Source organism: Sphaeramia orbicularis, chromosome 5 (genome assembly GCF_902148855.1).
Source record: "Sphaeramia orbicularis chromosome 5, fSphaOr1.1, whole genome shotgun sequence".
Taxonomy (NCBI): domain Eukaryota; kingdom Metazoa; phylum Chordata; class Actinopteri; order Kurtiformes; family Apogonidae; genus Sphaeramia; species Sphaeramia orbicularis.
The window spans coordinates 31346346-31362273 of NC_043961.1; the positions used below are offsets into that span (position 1 = coordinate 31346346).

Genomic DNA, 15928 nt, shown 5'->3' on the forward strand with positions numbered 1-15928 from the left:
GTCTGTCTGTCTGTCTGTCTGTCTGTCTGTCTGTCCGTCCGTCCGTCCGTCCGTCCAGACAAACAATAAGCAAGAAGAAAGGGGAAGGTGATGAACAGTCTTTAGTTTTGTGTGTGAAACACTCATCACTACACTACAGTTGATCTAAATACAAAGTACTTATTGGGTCTTGTCAGTGGTGTCACTTGTGTGGGAGTCATTTTTCAGCTCTGTCTGTGGTTTTCCTGAGTGAATCGGAGAGTGAAAAGTGATCTGTAGTTTGTGTAGTCAGAAAAACCAGTTTAGCTTTTAAAGGACTTCAGGACATTTACATTTTTATGCTTTTATCATGGCTGGACATCTGCTGATACTCATCCTCACATGTGAGTTTAATCTCTTATTTGATTTTCACTTTCAAAACAGATCCATTTGATCAAACTCAAATTGTGTCTCTATGAAGCATAAAACATCTCTGACTGTTTTCAGCAAAAACGGAACATAGTTGTATAACTTTACTAAAGTCAAATAATGTATATGGCTGTTATATTAGAATGAATGATTTTTGCAAACTGTGTGAAAAAAAAGTACATTTTTGTATTTCTTTGATTTTTTTCCCCAACAGATTTAGCTTTTGAAGTAAAAGGACAAGGTATGTAAGTTCTTGACTTGACTTTACAAAGTCTGATGTACTGCTATAATTGTATTATTGTAGTCTATTAATATTATTTTGTTTTAATATTTCTTTGCAGTTCTATAGTCTGATAGTACAATAACCTCCATTGATCACATTTAAATCACATTTTCTATTCATTAAGTGATCATACAGGTATTAAATCTATGTATTTTTAATCTTTCAGTTCTTCGTGCACCTAAACTGTTGGTTGATCCTCCAGTGATCACAGAGAAAGCCACAGTTACATTAAACTGTCAGACTCCATCACCTGTATCTGAGTGTTTCTACATTATTGGAGGAAAACCTGCTAAACAGTTTTCATGTCTGAAGAAACTGACAGGAACTGAGCTGTTGTCAATTGTGGAACAAAGTCCACCAACTGAGATTAAAGTAAAATGTTTTTACCTTCAAACATCTGCATCGCCACACAGTGACTCATTCTCCATCACCATTCAACGTAAGTATCAGCAAAAGCAACAAGTTGAGTTTTAATATGGATATGAACCTCTGTACTCTATAACTGTGTACTCTAAATTAACTATTACTTAAAAAAGTAAATACAGTGCAAGTATTTGACACAACCTTTTTTCATTTTCAGCTCTTTTTCCACCTACACTGATCATTGATCCTCCAGTGATCGCAGAGACAGACTCAGTTACATTAAACTGTCAGACTCCTTCATCTGTGTCTGTATCCAGGTGTTATTTCTACACATTAAGTGGAAGAATTTTAGGAGACTCATCATGTGTACAGACACTGAAAGGGGCTGAACTGATGGTGAATAAACATCTTCCTGCTGAAGTTAAACTAAAATGTTATTACACTGTAAACCACGGGGAGGCTGATTCTCCGTCTCCTCACAGTGCCTTTACATCTGTCACTGTACAAAGTAAGTGTTCTAATGTTTCTTTTATCTTTGAAGGTATTCTTCTGTCAGTGACTGTACTAGTTTGTTCCAACAGCTTATTCATTGTCATTTATACTAAACTGCTTATATTTTTTAGGTCAAAAACCACACATAACTGTTCATCGTGATGAAAGTTTTGTCATTGTGTGTTCACTACCTGGATCTGTGAAGGATGACACACGATGTAACCTGTACTTTGGAGAATCAACTCGTCCCCAAATAACAGCAACTACCTGGGGAAGAAAGACCTCAAACAAACAGAGGATCTGCCAGTTTTTTATCCCAGTGAATGAATTGTTGAGATACCTTGATGTAGTCCAGAAGAAAGATGTGAGCTGTGATTACAGTTTGTCAGACAGCTCTGTGTCTCCTCGTAGTGATGGATTCAGTTTGACTGGTAAGTCACCATTCAGACGCTGCAGAGACTGAACTGTATGTGATTCTATTTCTAAAACGAGCTGCAGGTAAATATATGAAATGGAAAACTATCAAATACTGTATCTACAAAAATGTACTTATGTCAATTAAAATGGTTAAAAACATAATCAAAATGGCATTTTATGGCCACACTGTATCTGTGATTAATACAAATACAGTTATTTAGACGTCTAACTGTGAACTGTTTCAGTTTAGAGTCACTTTTTTTGGTGAATTGAGTGAAATTTACAGCATATACTGTATAACAAAAAGTCAAATTCAAAGAAAAGATAAGACAAATAATATAAATAGCATTTCATTTTTATGCAAGATATTTCAATCCATTCTAAATTGACAGACACCGATCAGTGTTTCCTTTTTTTAATTGTTAGATATTGTCAACACAGAGTCCAACAAGAAACCAGGTCTCACAATGACACCAGGTAGGATCCACTCTACATGTCCACTGTTTTCTGACCTGGTACTTTTGATCCTGTAACTCCTGTCCATGAGATGCTCTGATTATTTATTAACCATGTGACCATAGCACTTCTAGAGAAGAAATGTATATGATAAAAATTGACTTTACTTCTGTTTTTTGTCCTTGAGAACTAGTGACTGATTTCACAAACATACCGACCTCTGATGCATCTCCTCTAAACCCAACATCAGAATACAACACTACAGGTAAGATTCTGAACAAGAGCAGATGCAATAAAATGTTATATATGTTATAAATGTTTGTGACTATTTATTAGATCAGTCACCTCAGCCTACTACACCGGCTCATGCATTTGTTTGTGTCCTTTTAGAAATAATGACTGATCCCACCATCAGTCTGACCTCTGCTGCTCCTCCATATCCAACATCAGAACACAAACCTACAGGTGAGATTCACAACAACAGCATCAAATACTCAGCCTCAACCTACTTCACATGCTCAGTTGAGAAATGAGAACAGAATACTTCACACATGATGCTTCTTATTAACATTTAAAATTTTGTTCTATTTTTCATTGTTTTAAACATGTTCACCAAAAACTGGCATCATGTATTTGATATATCATATATTATTGTATATTACTATAATATCACGGGATAGATGCCATAAATTGACAGAAAATCTTTTTACTTTCTGGAAAAAGTGAGACTGACTTTATTTTTCTAAAAACAGAAACATGGATGTGGAATTTGCTGGTAGTTGTAGGTGTTTGTGAGGGATCTGTGGGCGTCGTCTTGCTGGGATTGATGGCTCTGTTCGCTCAGAAATGTATTGGTGAGAACCAGATATTTCTAATCATATATTACATCACATGCTACTTTTTGTTTTTATTGATAACACAAATGTTGGAATCCTTTAACTGCTGTTTTCAGTGTAGAAATAATAGGGATATGCAAAACTATGTGATCAGCTAATTACTCAGTCAAAACAGTAGAGTTGAATTTATATTTGTGATGGTTGATACAGACAATTTATGTTTTATTTCATAGAGATGTAAAACTAATGCCTCTGGTACTATTAGTGCCAGAGTACTGCATACGGTACTGTGCAGAAGTCCTGGCCATTGTTATTTTTACATGGTTGTACTAAGCATAATGTCTCTCAGTCTCTTTATTAAAATACTACAAAAAATAGAGGGGAATATTGTGGCCAGCATCACAAACTCACCAAAAAAAAAACAAAAAAAAAACAAACTACATGGCTTCTACAGAAAACAGTCACTATTTAATGTGTCTTTGGTTCCCATGACAAACAGTATCTCAAACAATATGAAACATTGGATGTGTTTTTCAGCATATATTATAACATATTTACAACTTATACAGTGATAAGTTCAAAAGACTTTCCATAAGCCTCATGTGAAAAAATTTTTCAGATAGGATGTACGGTTATGGAGTTATCGCAGTTTGTTTGAGAGGTGGTTTGTCACTGAATTTAACAGACGCACATCTGCTCCATAAGGGGCCATGTTACAAACGTACAGGCACAGATGAGAACAGAATGCTAAAAGCTGATTGGCTGATTGAAGGTATGTGACATTTTGTATACAGAGTACAGCGTACACACAGTAGAGTTATTCAAAATAAAAGCCTCATTAAAGAAGCTAAATAATGAGTAGTAATAACTTTTCTTGATTTTTATGACCAACCACTCAACTGTTTGTACAATTTTAATTAATTAAATATGATGCTTTCTCACAGACACGCACACAGACACAGTAGGGTTTTTCAAAATAAAAGCCTCATTAAAAGGTGATAGTGGTTTCAGCAGAGGGGTTCTGATGTTCTGTAGGGATGAAAGGAGGATGGACATGAAAGGGTGGGGGCTGGAGCTGGGACACAGAGGTTTGAGAAGAGCTGAGGTGTCGATGGTGACGGGAGGTGGAACGAACTGCACGAGGTCCCACCTAATGCTGTTTGTAGCTTTAATTATTTTGGTTTTTGTTATTAACCAAGACTAATGAACTTAAATTGATTTAATTATTTGACTTCAATAAGTAAATAACTGGCCATCTCTATTAATAATAAATCAGAAATCCCAAAAGTTCTTTTGCACATGATGGTGTTTTTATCTTAGTGATAATGATGTGATTGAACAGTTATTTAATTAAAAGTTCCCAGTGGGATGGTAGTCTTTTGTGTTCACTGCATTTTTTTTCTTGTATTTTTTTTTTTTAGAGAATTGTGGACCCCTGAGGTGACAATTTCCTTTCCTTTCCTTTCCTTTCCTTTCCTTTCCTTTCCTTTCCTTTCCTTTCCTTTCCTTTCCTTTCCTTTCCTTTCCTTTCCTTTCCTTTCCTTTCCTTTCCTTTCAATATCCTGTTATTATAATACACTGATGGAAACACATCTCCCCTTGTTTCTACACAATTTGACTTGAATCAATGTAACAGACTCAAGAATTACATTATATAGATGTTGGACAAGACTAATATGCTTTATCCTTTCTATATTTGCAAATTCCTCATCTTCTGTTTAAATGAATGTCCCTTTTCTTTCTTTCTTTCTTTCTTTCTTTCTTTCTTTCTTTCTTTCTTTCTTTCTTTCTTTCTTTCTTTCTTTCTTTCTTTCTTTCTTTCTTTTTTAACATTTAGGTCAAGGAGCAGCATCGCTGATGAATGCAAATGTACGTAATGCTTCAACAACATGTCTATATAACATTACTGATTTTAATACAGTTTATTTAGTTTAATGTTATATATTGTGTCTCTTGATTTTGCTGTTTCAGATGACTGTGGATATGTGCCAGGTGACAACTTTGGAATGGTAATATAATCTCCTCTACATCCATCCTATTAAAAGATTTAAAATTCCTTGCTTTGTTAAAAATCATGCCTTAGAATAATATAATATACAGTCATTATGTTTCACTAATTTCTATATTAATCAGAGTATTTTTCCCCTCTGTTTGACACAATTTGCAGGCTGATTATGATGAAATTTACAGTGTTGTCACCTATGAATCAAAGATTACTGGTAAGGTGATTTTTTTCATTTCAGTCTAAACACATCTAGTGGCTGCTATTTCTTAGTATGCATACAATATAAAATAGTTTAACCAGCAGTGGGAGCTCAATAGTTAGATTTATCTAAAAAATATGTGTGTAATAATGTAATGTTTGTTCATCAATGCATATTTCAGTGACTGATGGACAGCGGACATCAAATATATATATTATCATAAAATTTATTTGGTAAACTGTATATTGTAAACTGGATCTCAAAAAATTGGCATATAAGATGTAATGATTTTAATGAAAACACCATGCAGAAAAAAAACCCTGTTAATATCTGGTTCACTATTTTTTTAGGATAACAAATACAATCAGAATCACACCAGAGGAGGGAGCTCATCAGTCCAGACCCACCGTGTGCAGGACTGAGACGTCAAATCCAATCACTGTGTCTTGTTTTTATTTTGCAAAGAAGAAAACAGTTTGTACATGTTGTCATTTATATGTAAATTAATAGATGTTAATCATTAGAAAACACATTTATATAATTGTAAATTGTATTTACTTCATTGGATTTGTAATAGATGTAAATAAGAAGACATCAAATGACAACATGACTAAGAAAAATAAAAACTGTGCGTAATTATAGCAAGAAATTAAAATAAATATATAAAGTATTTTTGTCTTATTAGTTTAAATGCAAGTTAGATTAAATGATAAGATGATCTGAGTGCTGCTCCATAGGAAGAGCCTGTAGGTGCAGTTTCTTAAAACTCCGTTTTGTGTCCAGTTCTTGAGTTAGAGTCATTGACGCGAGACTTCTTTGAAAGTTTGAAGTATTTACTGAAGAAATGATTCACATTGCAACAAAAATATTGCAAAAATAAAGAATCTTTCATCCATTACAGGAGATCAGTAAAGCCTTGTAGTCACAGTCAAAGACTGTTGCGCTCTGACCCCCCTACTGGCTGATGCAGCTTACTGCTTTAACAAGTAACACAATGCAGATATTCATATCAAGCATATTAAAGATTAATGCTACAAATTAGGTGACAGTTATTTCTTTGAACTTTCAACCTAAACATTGTACCTTATAAATTTAAACTATTTTACACTAATTTGCATTATGGCTCTAACAAGCCACTTAAAATTACTTGTAGAAGAGCTGTTTAACCATATTATTTTCAGGAAAATTAAAATTACATGTTAATTTACTGTCTTATAATACTCATCCTGTCTCCTATAGTTCACATCAACATTTAGTCATGTTGTTTGTAAGTGAACTTTAACTTCTGCATGACTATGTTCACTTCCTGGTTTCAGGGTGATGGACTGATCAGTGTATACGTGGTTGTTAAAACTGTTGCTGAGCAGGTGATACAAGGCTGTGCTCTCATTGGAGAATGTAAGATTCATTCTGGGTGCATTTTTGTGCCCTGCAGCCAATCAGAGTTGTTTTTACTTGTCATTGTTACATGATTGGAGGATTTTTGCAGGATTGCCAAGTTGCCTTGAGTGAGATACACTTTCAGGACTCTAGAATTAACAGGAAGCAGTTGATTAACCCACTCTGATGTCACAGATAATCAAGTTTAGTCCTTTTCAGTCCATTACATCTCTGTTTAGTCGCCTCCACCTCTGGGTTTTGCACCACAAGGACTGGAGTAGGAGGCCAAACACCACTTGGCTTTTCAACTATGTCAGTCATATAGGATTATGAATTAGCAACCGACTGACACAAAACTATAACTGCTGTGTTCATATTCTCTTGGGAATCTGTTTTCTTATTGTTAAACTATGTGACTTCCTTAAATGCTTAATGTATGATAGTGATATCTAGTGGTGAAGATGCAGACTGAAACCCCCAGCTACTCCAGCTGTGGCCACTAAAAACATGACAGACCCTCCTTGGAGTAGGTGTTTGGTCTGTTCTGGGTTGTATATTTAAAGAAAAAATAGCCCCGGTCCCTTCTTGGTAGGAGCTTTTAAGGCACCTCAGAGTTACTGCTTGTTACGAAAAAAAAAAAAAAAAAAGAAAAGAAAAGACAATAAAATTCAGCAAAACAAGGTGGTTCAACATGAAGGTGGGACATTCACTCTTCACATATCAGTGCCTTTTCTACATAACAGAAATATTGTCCTTATTTTCTGGAGATTATATACTCATAGAAACATAGGTATGGATATTGTATTCTGTTTATTTTGATTCAATTGAGTTTGTATTCTATTTGTTGGTTGCTTGGATCCCCTATCTATAAGCACTCTTGCTTCTTTGGGGTTCCCTTTCATGTATATCTGTTGTAAAATGCTCATGTATATGTATGTTTCTTTCTCTGTGCATGAATAAAAAAAATATCTGAATCTTACACACTGAACTCACAGTTACAGCTAGTTAGCTTAGCATAGCTTAGTTTAACACTGAGAGAACACAAATCCGCTACTCACTGGGGTCATCATTTTATCTTAACATATCATACATGCATGAAATGTATTGTAAATCTGCTGTGTTAAACATTTTTTTCTTTTTTCTTCAAGAAAAGCAATAACAATGTGATAAAAAAAAAAAAAAGCTATCATCATTGTAACAAAAGCTACCACTGGCTGTTTATCTATCTATCTATCTATCTATCTATCTATCTATCTATCTATCTATCTATCTATCTATCTATCTATCTATCTATCTATCTATCTATCTATCTATCTATCTATCTATCTATCTATCTATCTATCTATCTATCTATCTATCTATCTATCTATCTATCAGATCTGTCTGTCTGTCTGTCTGTCTGTCTGTCTGTCCGTCCGTCCGTCCGTCCGTCCGTCCAGACAAACAATAAGCAAGAAGAAAGGGGAAGGTGATGAACAGTCTTTAGTTTTGTGTGTGAAACACTCATCACTACACTACAGTTGATCTAAATACAAAGTACTTATTGGGTCTTGTCAGTGGTGTCACTTGTGTGGGAGTCATTTTTCAGCTCTGTCTGTGGTTTTCCTGAGTGAATCGGAGAGTGAAAAGTGATCTGTAGTTTGTGTAGTCAGAAAAACCAGTTTAGCTTTTAAAGGACTTCAGGACATTTACATTTTTATGCTTTTATCATGGCTGGACATCTGCTGATACTCATCCTCACATGTGAGTTTAATCTCTTATTTGATTTTCACTTTCAAAACAGATCCATTTGATCAAACTCAAATTGTGTCTCTATGAAGCATAAAACATCTCTGACTGTTTTCAGCAAAAACGGAACATAGTTGTATAACTTTACTAAAGTCAAATAATGTATATGGCTGTTATATTAGAATGAATGATTTTTGCAAACTGTGTGAAAAAAAAGTACATTTTTGTATTTCTTTGATTTTTTTCCCCAACAGATTTAGCTTTTGAAGTAAAAGGACAAGGTATGTAAGTTCTTGACTTGACTTTACAAAGTCTGATGTACTGCTATAATTGTATTATTGTAGTCTATTAATATTATTTTGTTTTAATATTTCTTTGCAGTTCTATAGTCTGATAGTACAATAACCTCCATTGATCACATTTAAATCACATTTTCTATTCATTAAGTGATCATACAGGTATTAAATCTATGTATTTTTAATCTTTCAGTTCTTCGTGCACCTAAACTGTTGGTTGATCCTCCAGTGATCACAGAGAAAGCCACAGTTACATTAAACTGTCAGACTCCATCACCTGTATCTGAGTGTTTCTACATTATTGGAGGAAAACCTGCTAAACAGTTTTCATGTCTGAAGAAACTGACAGGAACTGAGCTGTTGTCAATTGTGGAACAAAGTCCACCAACTGAGATTAAAGTAAAATGTTTTTACCTTCAAACATCTGCATCGCCACACAGTGACTCATTCTCCATCACCATTCAACGTAAGTATCAGCAAAAGCAACAAGTTGAGTTTTAATATGGATATGAACCTCTGTACTCTATAACTGTGTACTCTAAATTAACTATTACTTAAAAAGTAAATACAGTGCAAGTATTTGACACAACCTTTTTTCATTTTCAGCTCTTTTTCCACCTACACTGATCATTGATCCTCCAGTGATCGCAGAGACAGACTCAGTTACATTAAACTGTCAGACTCCTTCATCTGTGTCTGTATCCAGGTGTTATTTCTACACATTAAGTGGAAGAATTTTAGGAGACTCATCATGTGTACAGACACTGAAAGGGGCTGAACTGATGGTGAATAAACATCTTCCTGCTGAAGTTAAACTAAAATGTTATTACACTGTAAACCACGGGGAGGCTGATTCTCCGTCTCCTCACAGTGCCTTTACATCTGTCACTGTACAAAGTAAGTGTTCTAATGTTTCTTTTATCTTTGAAGGTATTCTTCTGTCAGTGACTGTACTAGTTTGTTCCAACAGCTTATTCATTGTCATTTATACTAAACTGCTTATATTTTTTAGGTCAAAAACCACACATAACTGTTCATCGTGATGAAAGTTTTGTCATTGTGTGTTCACTACCTGGATCTGTGAAGGATGACACACGATGTAACCTGTACTTTGGAGAATCAACTCGTCCCCAAATAACAGCAACTACCTGGGGAAGAAAGACCTCAAACAAACAGAGGATCTGCCAGTTTTTTATCCCAGTGAATGAATTGTTGAGATACCTTGATGTAGTCCAGAAGAAAGATGTGAGCTGTGATTACAGTTTGTCAGACAGCTCTGTGTCTCCTCGTAGTGATGGATTCAGTTTGACTGGTAAGTCACCATTCAGACGCTGCAGAGACTGAACTGTATGTGATTCTATTTCTAAAACGAGCTGCAGGTAAATATATGAAATGGAAAACTATCAAATACTGTATCTACAAAAATGTACTTATGTCAATTAAAATGGTTAAAAACATAATCAAAATGGCATTTTATGGCCACACTGTATCTGTGATTAATACAAATACAGTTATTTAGACGTCTAACTGTGAACTGTTTCAGTTTAGAGTCACTTTTTTTGGTGAATTGAGTGAAATTTACAGCATATACTGTATAACAAAAGTCAAATTCAAAGAAAAGATAAGACAAATAATATAAATAGCATTTCATTTTTATGCAAGATATTTCAATCCATTCTAAATTGACAGACACCGATCAGTGTTTCCTTTTTTTAATTGTTAGATATTGTCAACACAGAGTCCAACAAGAAACCAGGTCTCACAATGACACCAGGTAGGATCCACTCTACATGTCCACTGTTTTCTGACCTGGTACTTTTGATCCTGTAACTCCTGTCCATGAGATGCTCTGATTATTTATTAACCATGTGACAATAGCACTTCTAGAGAAGAAATGTATATGATAAAAATTGACTTTACTTCTGTTTTTTGTCCTTGAGAACTAGTGACTGATTTCACAAACATACCGACCTCTGATGCATCTCCTCTAAACCCAACATCAGAATACAACACTACAGGTAAGATTCTGAACAAGAGCAGATGCAATAAAATGTTATATATGTTATAAATGTTTGTGACTATTTATTAGATCAGTCACCTCAGCCTACTACACCGGCTCATGCATTTGTTTGTGTCCTTTTAGAAATAATGACTGATCCCACCATCAGTCTGACCTCTGCTGCTCCTCCATATCCAACATCAGAACACAAACCTACAGGTGAGATTCACAACAACAGCATCAAATACTCAGCCTCAACCTACTTCACATGCTCAGTTGAGAAATGAGAACAGAATACTTCACACATGATGCTTCTTATTAACATTTAAAATTTTGTTCTATTTTTCATTGTTTTAAACATGTTCACCAAAAACTGGCATCATGTATTTGATATATCATATATTATTGTATATTACTATAATATCACGGGATAGATGCCATAAATTGACAGAAAATCTTTTTACTTTCTGGAAAAAGTGAGACTGACTTTATTTTTCTAAAAACAGAAACATGGATGTGGAATTTGCTGGTAGTTGTAGGTGTTTGTGAGGGATCTGTGGGCGTCGTCTTGCTGGGATTGATGGCTCTGTTCGCTCAGAAATGTATTGGTGAGAACCAGATATTTCTAATCATATATTACATCACATGCTACTTTTTGTTTTTATTGATAACACAAATGTTGGAATCCTTTAACTGCTGTTTTCAGTGTAGAAATAATAGGGATATGCAAAACTATGTGATCAGCTAATTACTCAGTCAAAACAGTAGAGTTGAATTTATATTTGTGATGGTTGATACAGACAATTTATGTTTTATTTCATAGAGATGTAAAACTAATGCCTCTGGTACTATTAGTGCCAGAGTACTGCATACGGTACTGTGCAGAAGTCCTGGCCATTGTTATTTTTACATGGTTGTACTAAGCATAATGTCTCTCAGTCTCTTTATTAAAATACTACAAAAAATAGAGGGGAATATTGTGGCCAGCATCACAAACTCACCAAAAAAAAAACAAAAAAAAAAACAAACTACATGGCTTCTACAGAAAACAGTCACTATTTAATGTGTCTTTGGTTCCCATGACAAACAGTATCTCAAACAATATGAAACATTGGATGTGTTTTTCAGCATATATTATAACATATTTACAACTTATACAGTGATAAGTTCAAAAGACTTTCCATAAGCCTCATGTGAAAAAATTTTTCAGATAGGATGTACGGTTATGGAGTTATCGCAGTTTGTTTGAGAGGTGGTTTGTCACTGAATTTAACAGACGCACATCTGCTCCATAAGGGGCCATGTTACAAACGTACAGGCACAGATGAGAACAGAATGCTAAAAGCTGATTGGCTGATTGAAGGTATGTGACATTTTGTATACAGAGTACAGCGTACACACAGTAGAGTTATTCAAAATAAAAGCCTCATTAAAGAAGCTAAATAATGAGTAGTAATAACTTTTCTTGATTTTTATGACCAACCACTCAACTGTTTGTACAATTTTAATTAATTAAATATGATGCTTTCTCACAGACACGCACACAGACACAGTAGGGTTTTTCAAAATAAAAGCCTCATTAAAAGGTGATAGTGGTTTCAGCAGAGGGGTTCTGATGTTCTGTAGGGATGAAAGGAGGATGGACATGAAAGGGTGGGGGCTGGAGCTGGGACACAGAGGTTTGAGAAGAGCTGAGGTGTCGATGGTGACGGGAGGTGGAACGAACTGCACGAGGTCCCACCTAATGCTGTTTGTAGCTTTAATTATTTTGGTTTTTGTTATTAACCAAGACTAATGAACTTAAATTGATTTAATTATTTGACTTCAATAAGTAAATAACTGGCCATCTCTATTAATAATAAATCAGAAATCCCAAAAGTTCTTTTGCACATGATGGTGTTTTTATCTTAGTGATAATGATGTGATTGAACAGTTATTTAATTAAAAGTTCCCAGTGGGATGGTAGTCTTTTGTGTTCACTGCATTTTTTTTCTTGTATTTTTTTTTTTAGAGAATTGTGGACCCCTGAGGTGACAATTTCCTTTCCTTTCCTTTCCTTTCCTTTCCTTTCCTTTCCTTTCCTTTCCTTTCCTTTCCTTTCCTTTCCTTTCCTTTCCTTTCCTTTCCTTTCCTTTCCTTTCCTTTCCTTTCAATATCCTGTTATTATAATACACTGATGGAAACACATCTCCCCTTGTTTCTACACAATTTGACTTGAATCAATGTAACAGACTCAAGAATTACATTATATAGATGTTGGACAAGACTAATATGCTTTATCCTTTCTATATTTGCAAATTCCTCATCTTCTGTTTAAATGAATGTCCCTTTTCTTTCTTTCTTTCTTTCTTTCTTTCTTTCTTTCTTTCTTTCTTTCTTTCTTTCTTTCTTTCTTTTTTAACATTTAGGTCAAGGAGCAGCATCGCTGATGAATGCAAATGTACGTAATGCTTCAACAACATGTCTATATAACATTACTGATTTTAATACAGTTTATTTAGTTTAATGTTATATATTGTGTCTCTTGATTTTGCTGTTTCAGATGACTGTGGATATGTGCCAGGTGACAACTTTGGAATGGTAATATAATCTCCTCTACATCCATCCTATTAAAAGATTTAAAATTCCTTGCTTTGTTAAAAATCATGCCTTAGAATAATATAATATACAGTCATTATGTTTCACTAATTTCTATATTAATCAGAGTATTTTTCCCCTCTGTTTGACACAATTTGCAGGCTGATTATGATGAAATTTACAGTGTTGTCACCTATGAATCAAAGATTACTGGTAAGGTGATTTTTTCATTTCAGTCTAAACACATCTAGTGGCTGCTATTTCTTAGTATGCATACAATATAAATAGTTTTAACCAGCAGTGGGAGCTCAATAGTTAGATTTATCTAAAAATATGTGTGTAATAATGTAATGTTTGTTCATCAATGCATATTTCAGTGACTGATGGACAGCGGACATCAAATATATATATTATCATAAAATTTATTTGGTAAACTGTATATTGTAAACTGGATCTCAAAAATTGGCATATAAGATGTAATGATTTTAATGAAAACACCATGCAGAAAAAAAAACCTGTTAATATCTGGTTCACTATTTTTTTAGGATAACAAATACAATCAGAATCACACCAGAGGAGGGAGCTCATCAGTCCAGACCCACCGTGTGCAGGACTGAGACGTCAAATCCAATCACTGTGTCTTGTTTTTATTTTGCAAAGAAGAAAACAGTTTGTACATGTTGTCATTTATATGTAAATTAATAGATGTTAATCATTAGAAAACACATTTATATAATTGTAAATTGTATTTACTTCATTGGATTTGTAATAGATGTAAATAAGAAGACATCAAATGACAACATGACTAAGAAAAATAAAAACTGTGCGTAATTATAGCAAGAAATTAAAATAAATATATAAAGTATTTTTGTCTATTAGTTTAAATGCAAGTTAGATTAAATGATAAGATGATCTGAGTGCTGCTCCATAGGAAGAGCCTGTAGGTGCAGTTTCTTAAAACTCCGTTTTGTGTCCAGTTCTTGAGTTAGAGTCATTGACGCGAGACTTCTTTGAAAGTTTGAAGTATTTACTGAAGAAATGATTCACATTGCAACAAAAATATTGCAAAAAATAAAGAATCTTTCATCCATTACAGGAGATCAGTAAAGCCTTGTAGTCACAGTCAAAGACTGTTGCGCTCTGACCCCCCTACTGGCTGATGCAGCTTACTGCTTTAACAAGTAACACAATGCAGATATTCATATCAAGCATATTAAAGATTAATGCTACAAATTAGGTGACAGTTATTTCTTTGAACTTTCAACCTAAACATTGTACCTTATAAATTTAAACTATTTACACTAATTTGCATTATGGCTCTAACAAGCCACTTAAAATTACTTGTAGAAGAGCTGTTTAACCATATTATTTTCAGGAAAATTAAAATTACATGTTAATTTACTGTCTTATAATACTCATCCTGTCTCCTATAGTTCACATCAACATTTAGTCATGTTGTTTGTAAGTGAACTTTAACTTCTGCATGACTATGTTCACTTCCTGGTTTCAGGGTGATGGACTGATCAGTGTATACGTGGTTGTTAAAACTGTTGCTGAGCAGGTGATACAAGGCTGTGCTCTCATTGGAGAATGTAAGATTCATTCTGGGTGCATTTTTGTGCCCTGCAGCCAATCAGAGTTGTTTTTACTTGTCATTGTTACATGATTGGAGGATTTTTGCAGGATTGCCAAGTTGCCTTGAGTGAGATACACTTTCAGGACTCTAGAATTAACAGGAAGCAGTTGATTAACCCACTCTGATGTCACAGATAATCAAGTTTAGTCCTTTTCAGTCCATTACATCTCTGTTTAGTCGCCTCCACCTCTGGGTTTTGCACCACAAGGACTGGAGTAGGAGGCCAAACACCACTTGGCTTTTCAACTATGTCAGTCATATAGGATTATGAATTAGCAACCGACTGACACAAAACTATAACTGCTGTGTTCATATTCTCTTGGGAATCTGTTTTCTTATTGTTAAACTATGTGACTTCCTTAAATGCTTAATGTATGATAGTGATATCTAGTGGTGAAGATGCAGACTGAAAACCCCCAGCTACTCCAGCTGTGGCCACTAAAAACATGACAGACCCTCCTTGGAGTAGGTGTTTGGTCTGTTCTGGGTTGTATATTTAAAGAAAAAATAGCCCCGGTCCCTTCTTGGTAGGAGCTTTTAAGGCACCTCAGAGTTACTGCTTGTTACGAAAAAAAAAAAAAAAAAAGAAAAGAAAAGACAATAAAATTCAGCAAAACAAGGTGGTTCAACATGAAGGTGGGACATTCACTCTTCACATATCAGTGCCTTTTCTACATAACAGAAATATTGTCCTTATTTTCTGGAGATTATATACTCATAGAAACATAGGTATGGATATTGTATTCTGTTTATTTTGATTCAATTGAGTTTGTATTCTATTTGTTGGTTGCTTGGATCCCCTATCTATAAGCACTCTTGCTTCTTTGGGGTTCCCTTTCATGTATATCTGTTGTAAAATGCTCATGTATATGTA

The 15928-nt window shown here is 34.5% G+C and overlaps 2 protein-coding genes across 12 annotated transcripts; both read left to right on the forward strand.

Moving 5' to 3' along the window:
- Window positions 1-107: 107 nt before the first annotated feature.
- LOC115419980 (uncharacterized) lies at window positions 108-6269 on the forward strand. Of its 6 annotated transcripts, none has more exons than XM_030135070.1 (14): window positions 108-362; window positions 602-628; window positions 837-1109; window positions 1251-1541; window positions 1657-1956; window positions 2369-2419; window positions 2586-2663; window positions 2789-2863; window positions 3151-3252; window positions 4656-4674; window positions 5072-5103; window positions 5206-5243; window positions 5402-5458; window positions 5789-6269. In XM_030135070.1, exons 1-14 carry the CDS (start codon window positions 329-331, stop codon window positions 5858-5860), a joined length of 1449 nt encoding a protein of 482 aa, XP_029990930.1. In that variant the 5' UTR covers window positions 108-328; the 3' UTR covers window positions 5861-6269. The 6 variants fall into 6 exon arrangements, with proteins under 6 accessions (XP_029990930.1, XP_029990928.1, XP_029990931.1 ...); XM_030135072.1 differs by having other exon boundaries at window positions 109-362; window positions 5402-5453; window positions 5789-5928; XM_030135068.1 differs by lacking the exon at window positions 4656-4674.
- A 2037-nt stretch (window positions 6270-8306) lies between these two features.
- On the forward strand, window positions 8307-14253 carry LOC115419982 (uncharacterized). Of its 6 annotated transcripts, none has more exons than XM_030135077.1 (14): window positions 8307-8561; window positions 8801-8827; window positions 9036-9308; window positions 9449-9739; window positions 9855-10154; window positions 10566-10616; window positions 10783-10860; window positions 10986-11060; window positions 11348-11449; window positions 12853-12871; window positions 13250-13281; window positions 13384-13421; window positions 13580-13636; window positions 13964-14154. In XM_030135077.1, exons 1-14 carry the CDS (start codon window positions 8528-8530, stop codon window positions 14033-14035), a joined length of 1449 nt encoding a protein of 482 aa, XP_029990937.1. In that variant the 5' UTR covers window positions 8307-8527; the 3' UTR covers window positions 14036-14154. The 6 variants fall into 6 exon arrangements, with proteins under 6 accessions (XP_029990937.1, XP_029990934.1, XP_029990935.1 ...); XM_030135079.1 differs by having other exon boundaries at window positions 8308-8561; window positions 13580-13631; window positions 13964-14103; XM_030135074.1 differs by lacking the exon at window positions 12853-12871 and having other exon boundaries at window positions 13964-14253.
- The last annotated feature ends 1675 nt before the right edge of the window (window positions 14254-15928 follow it).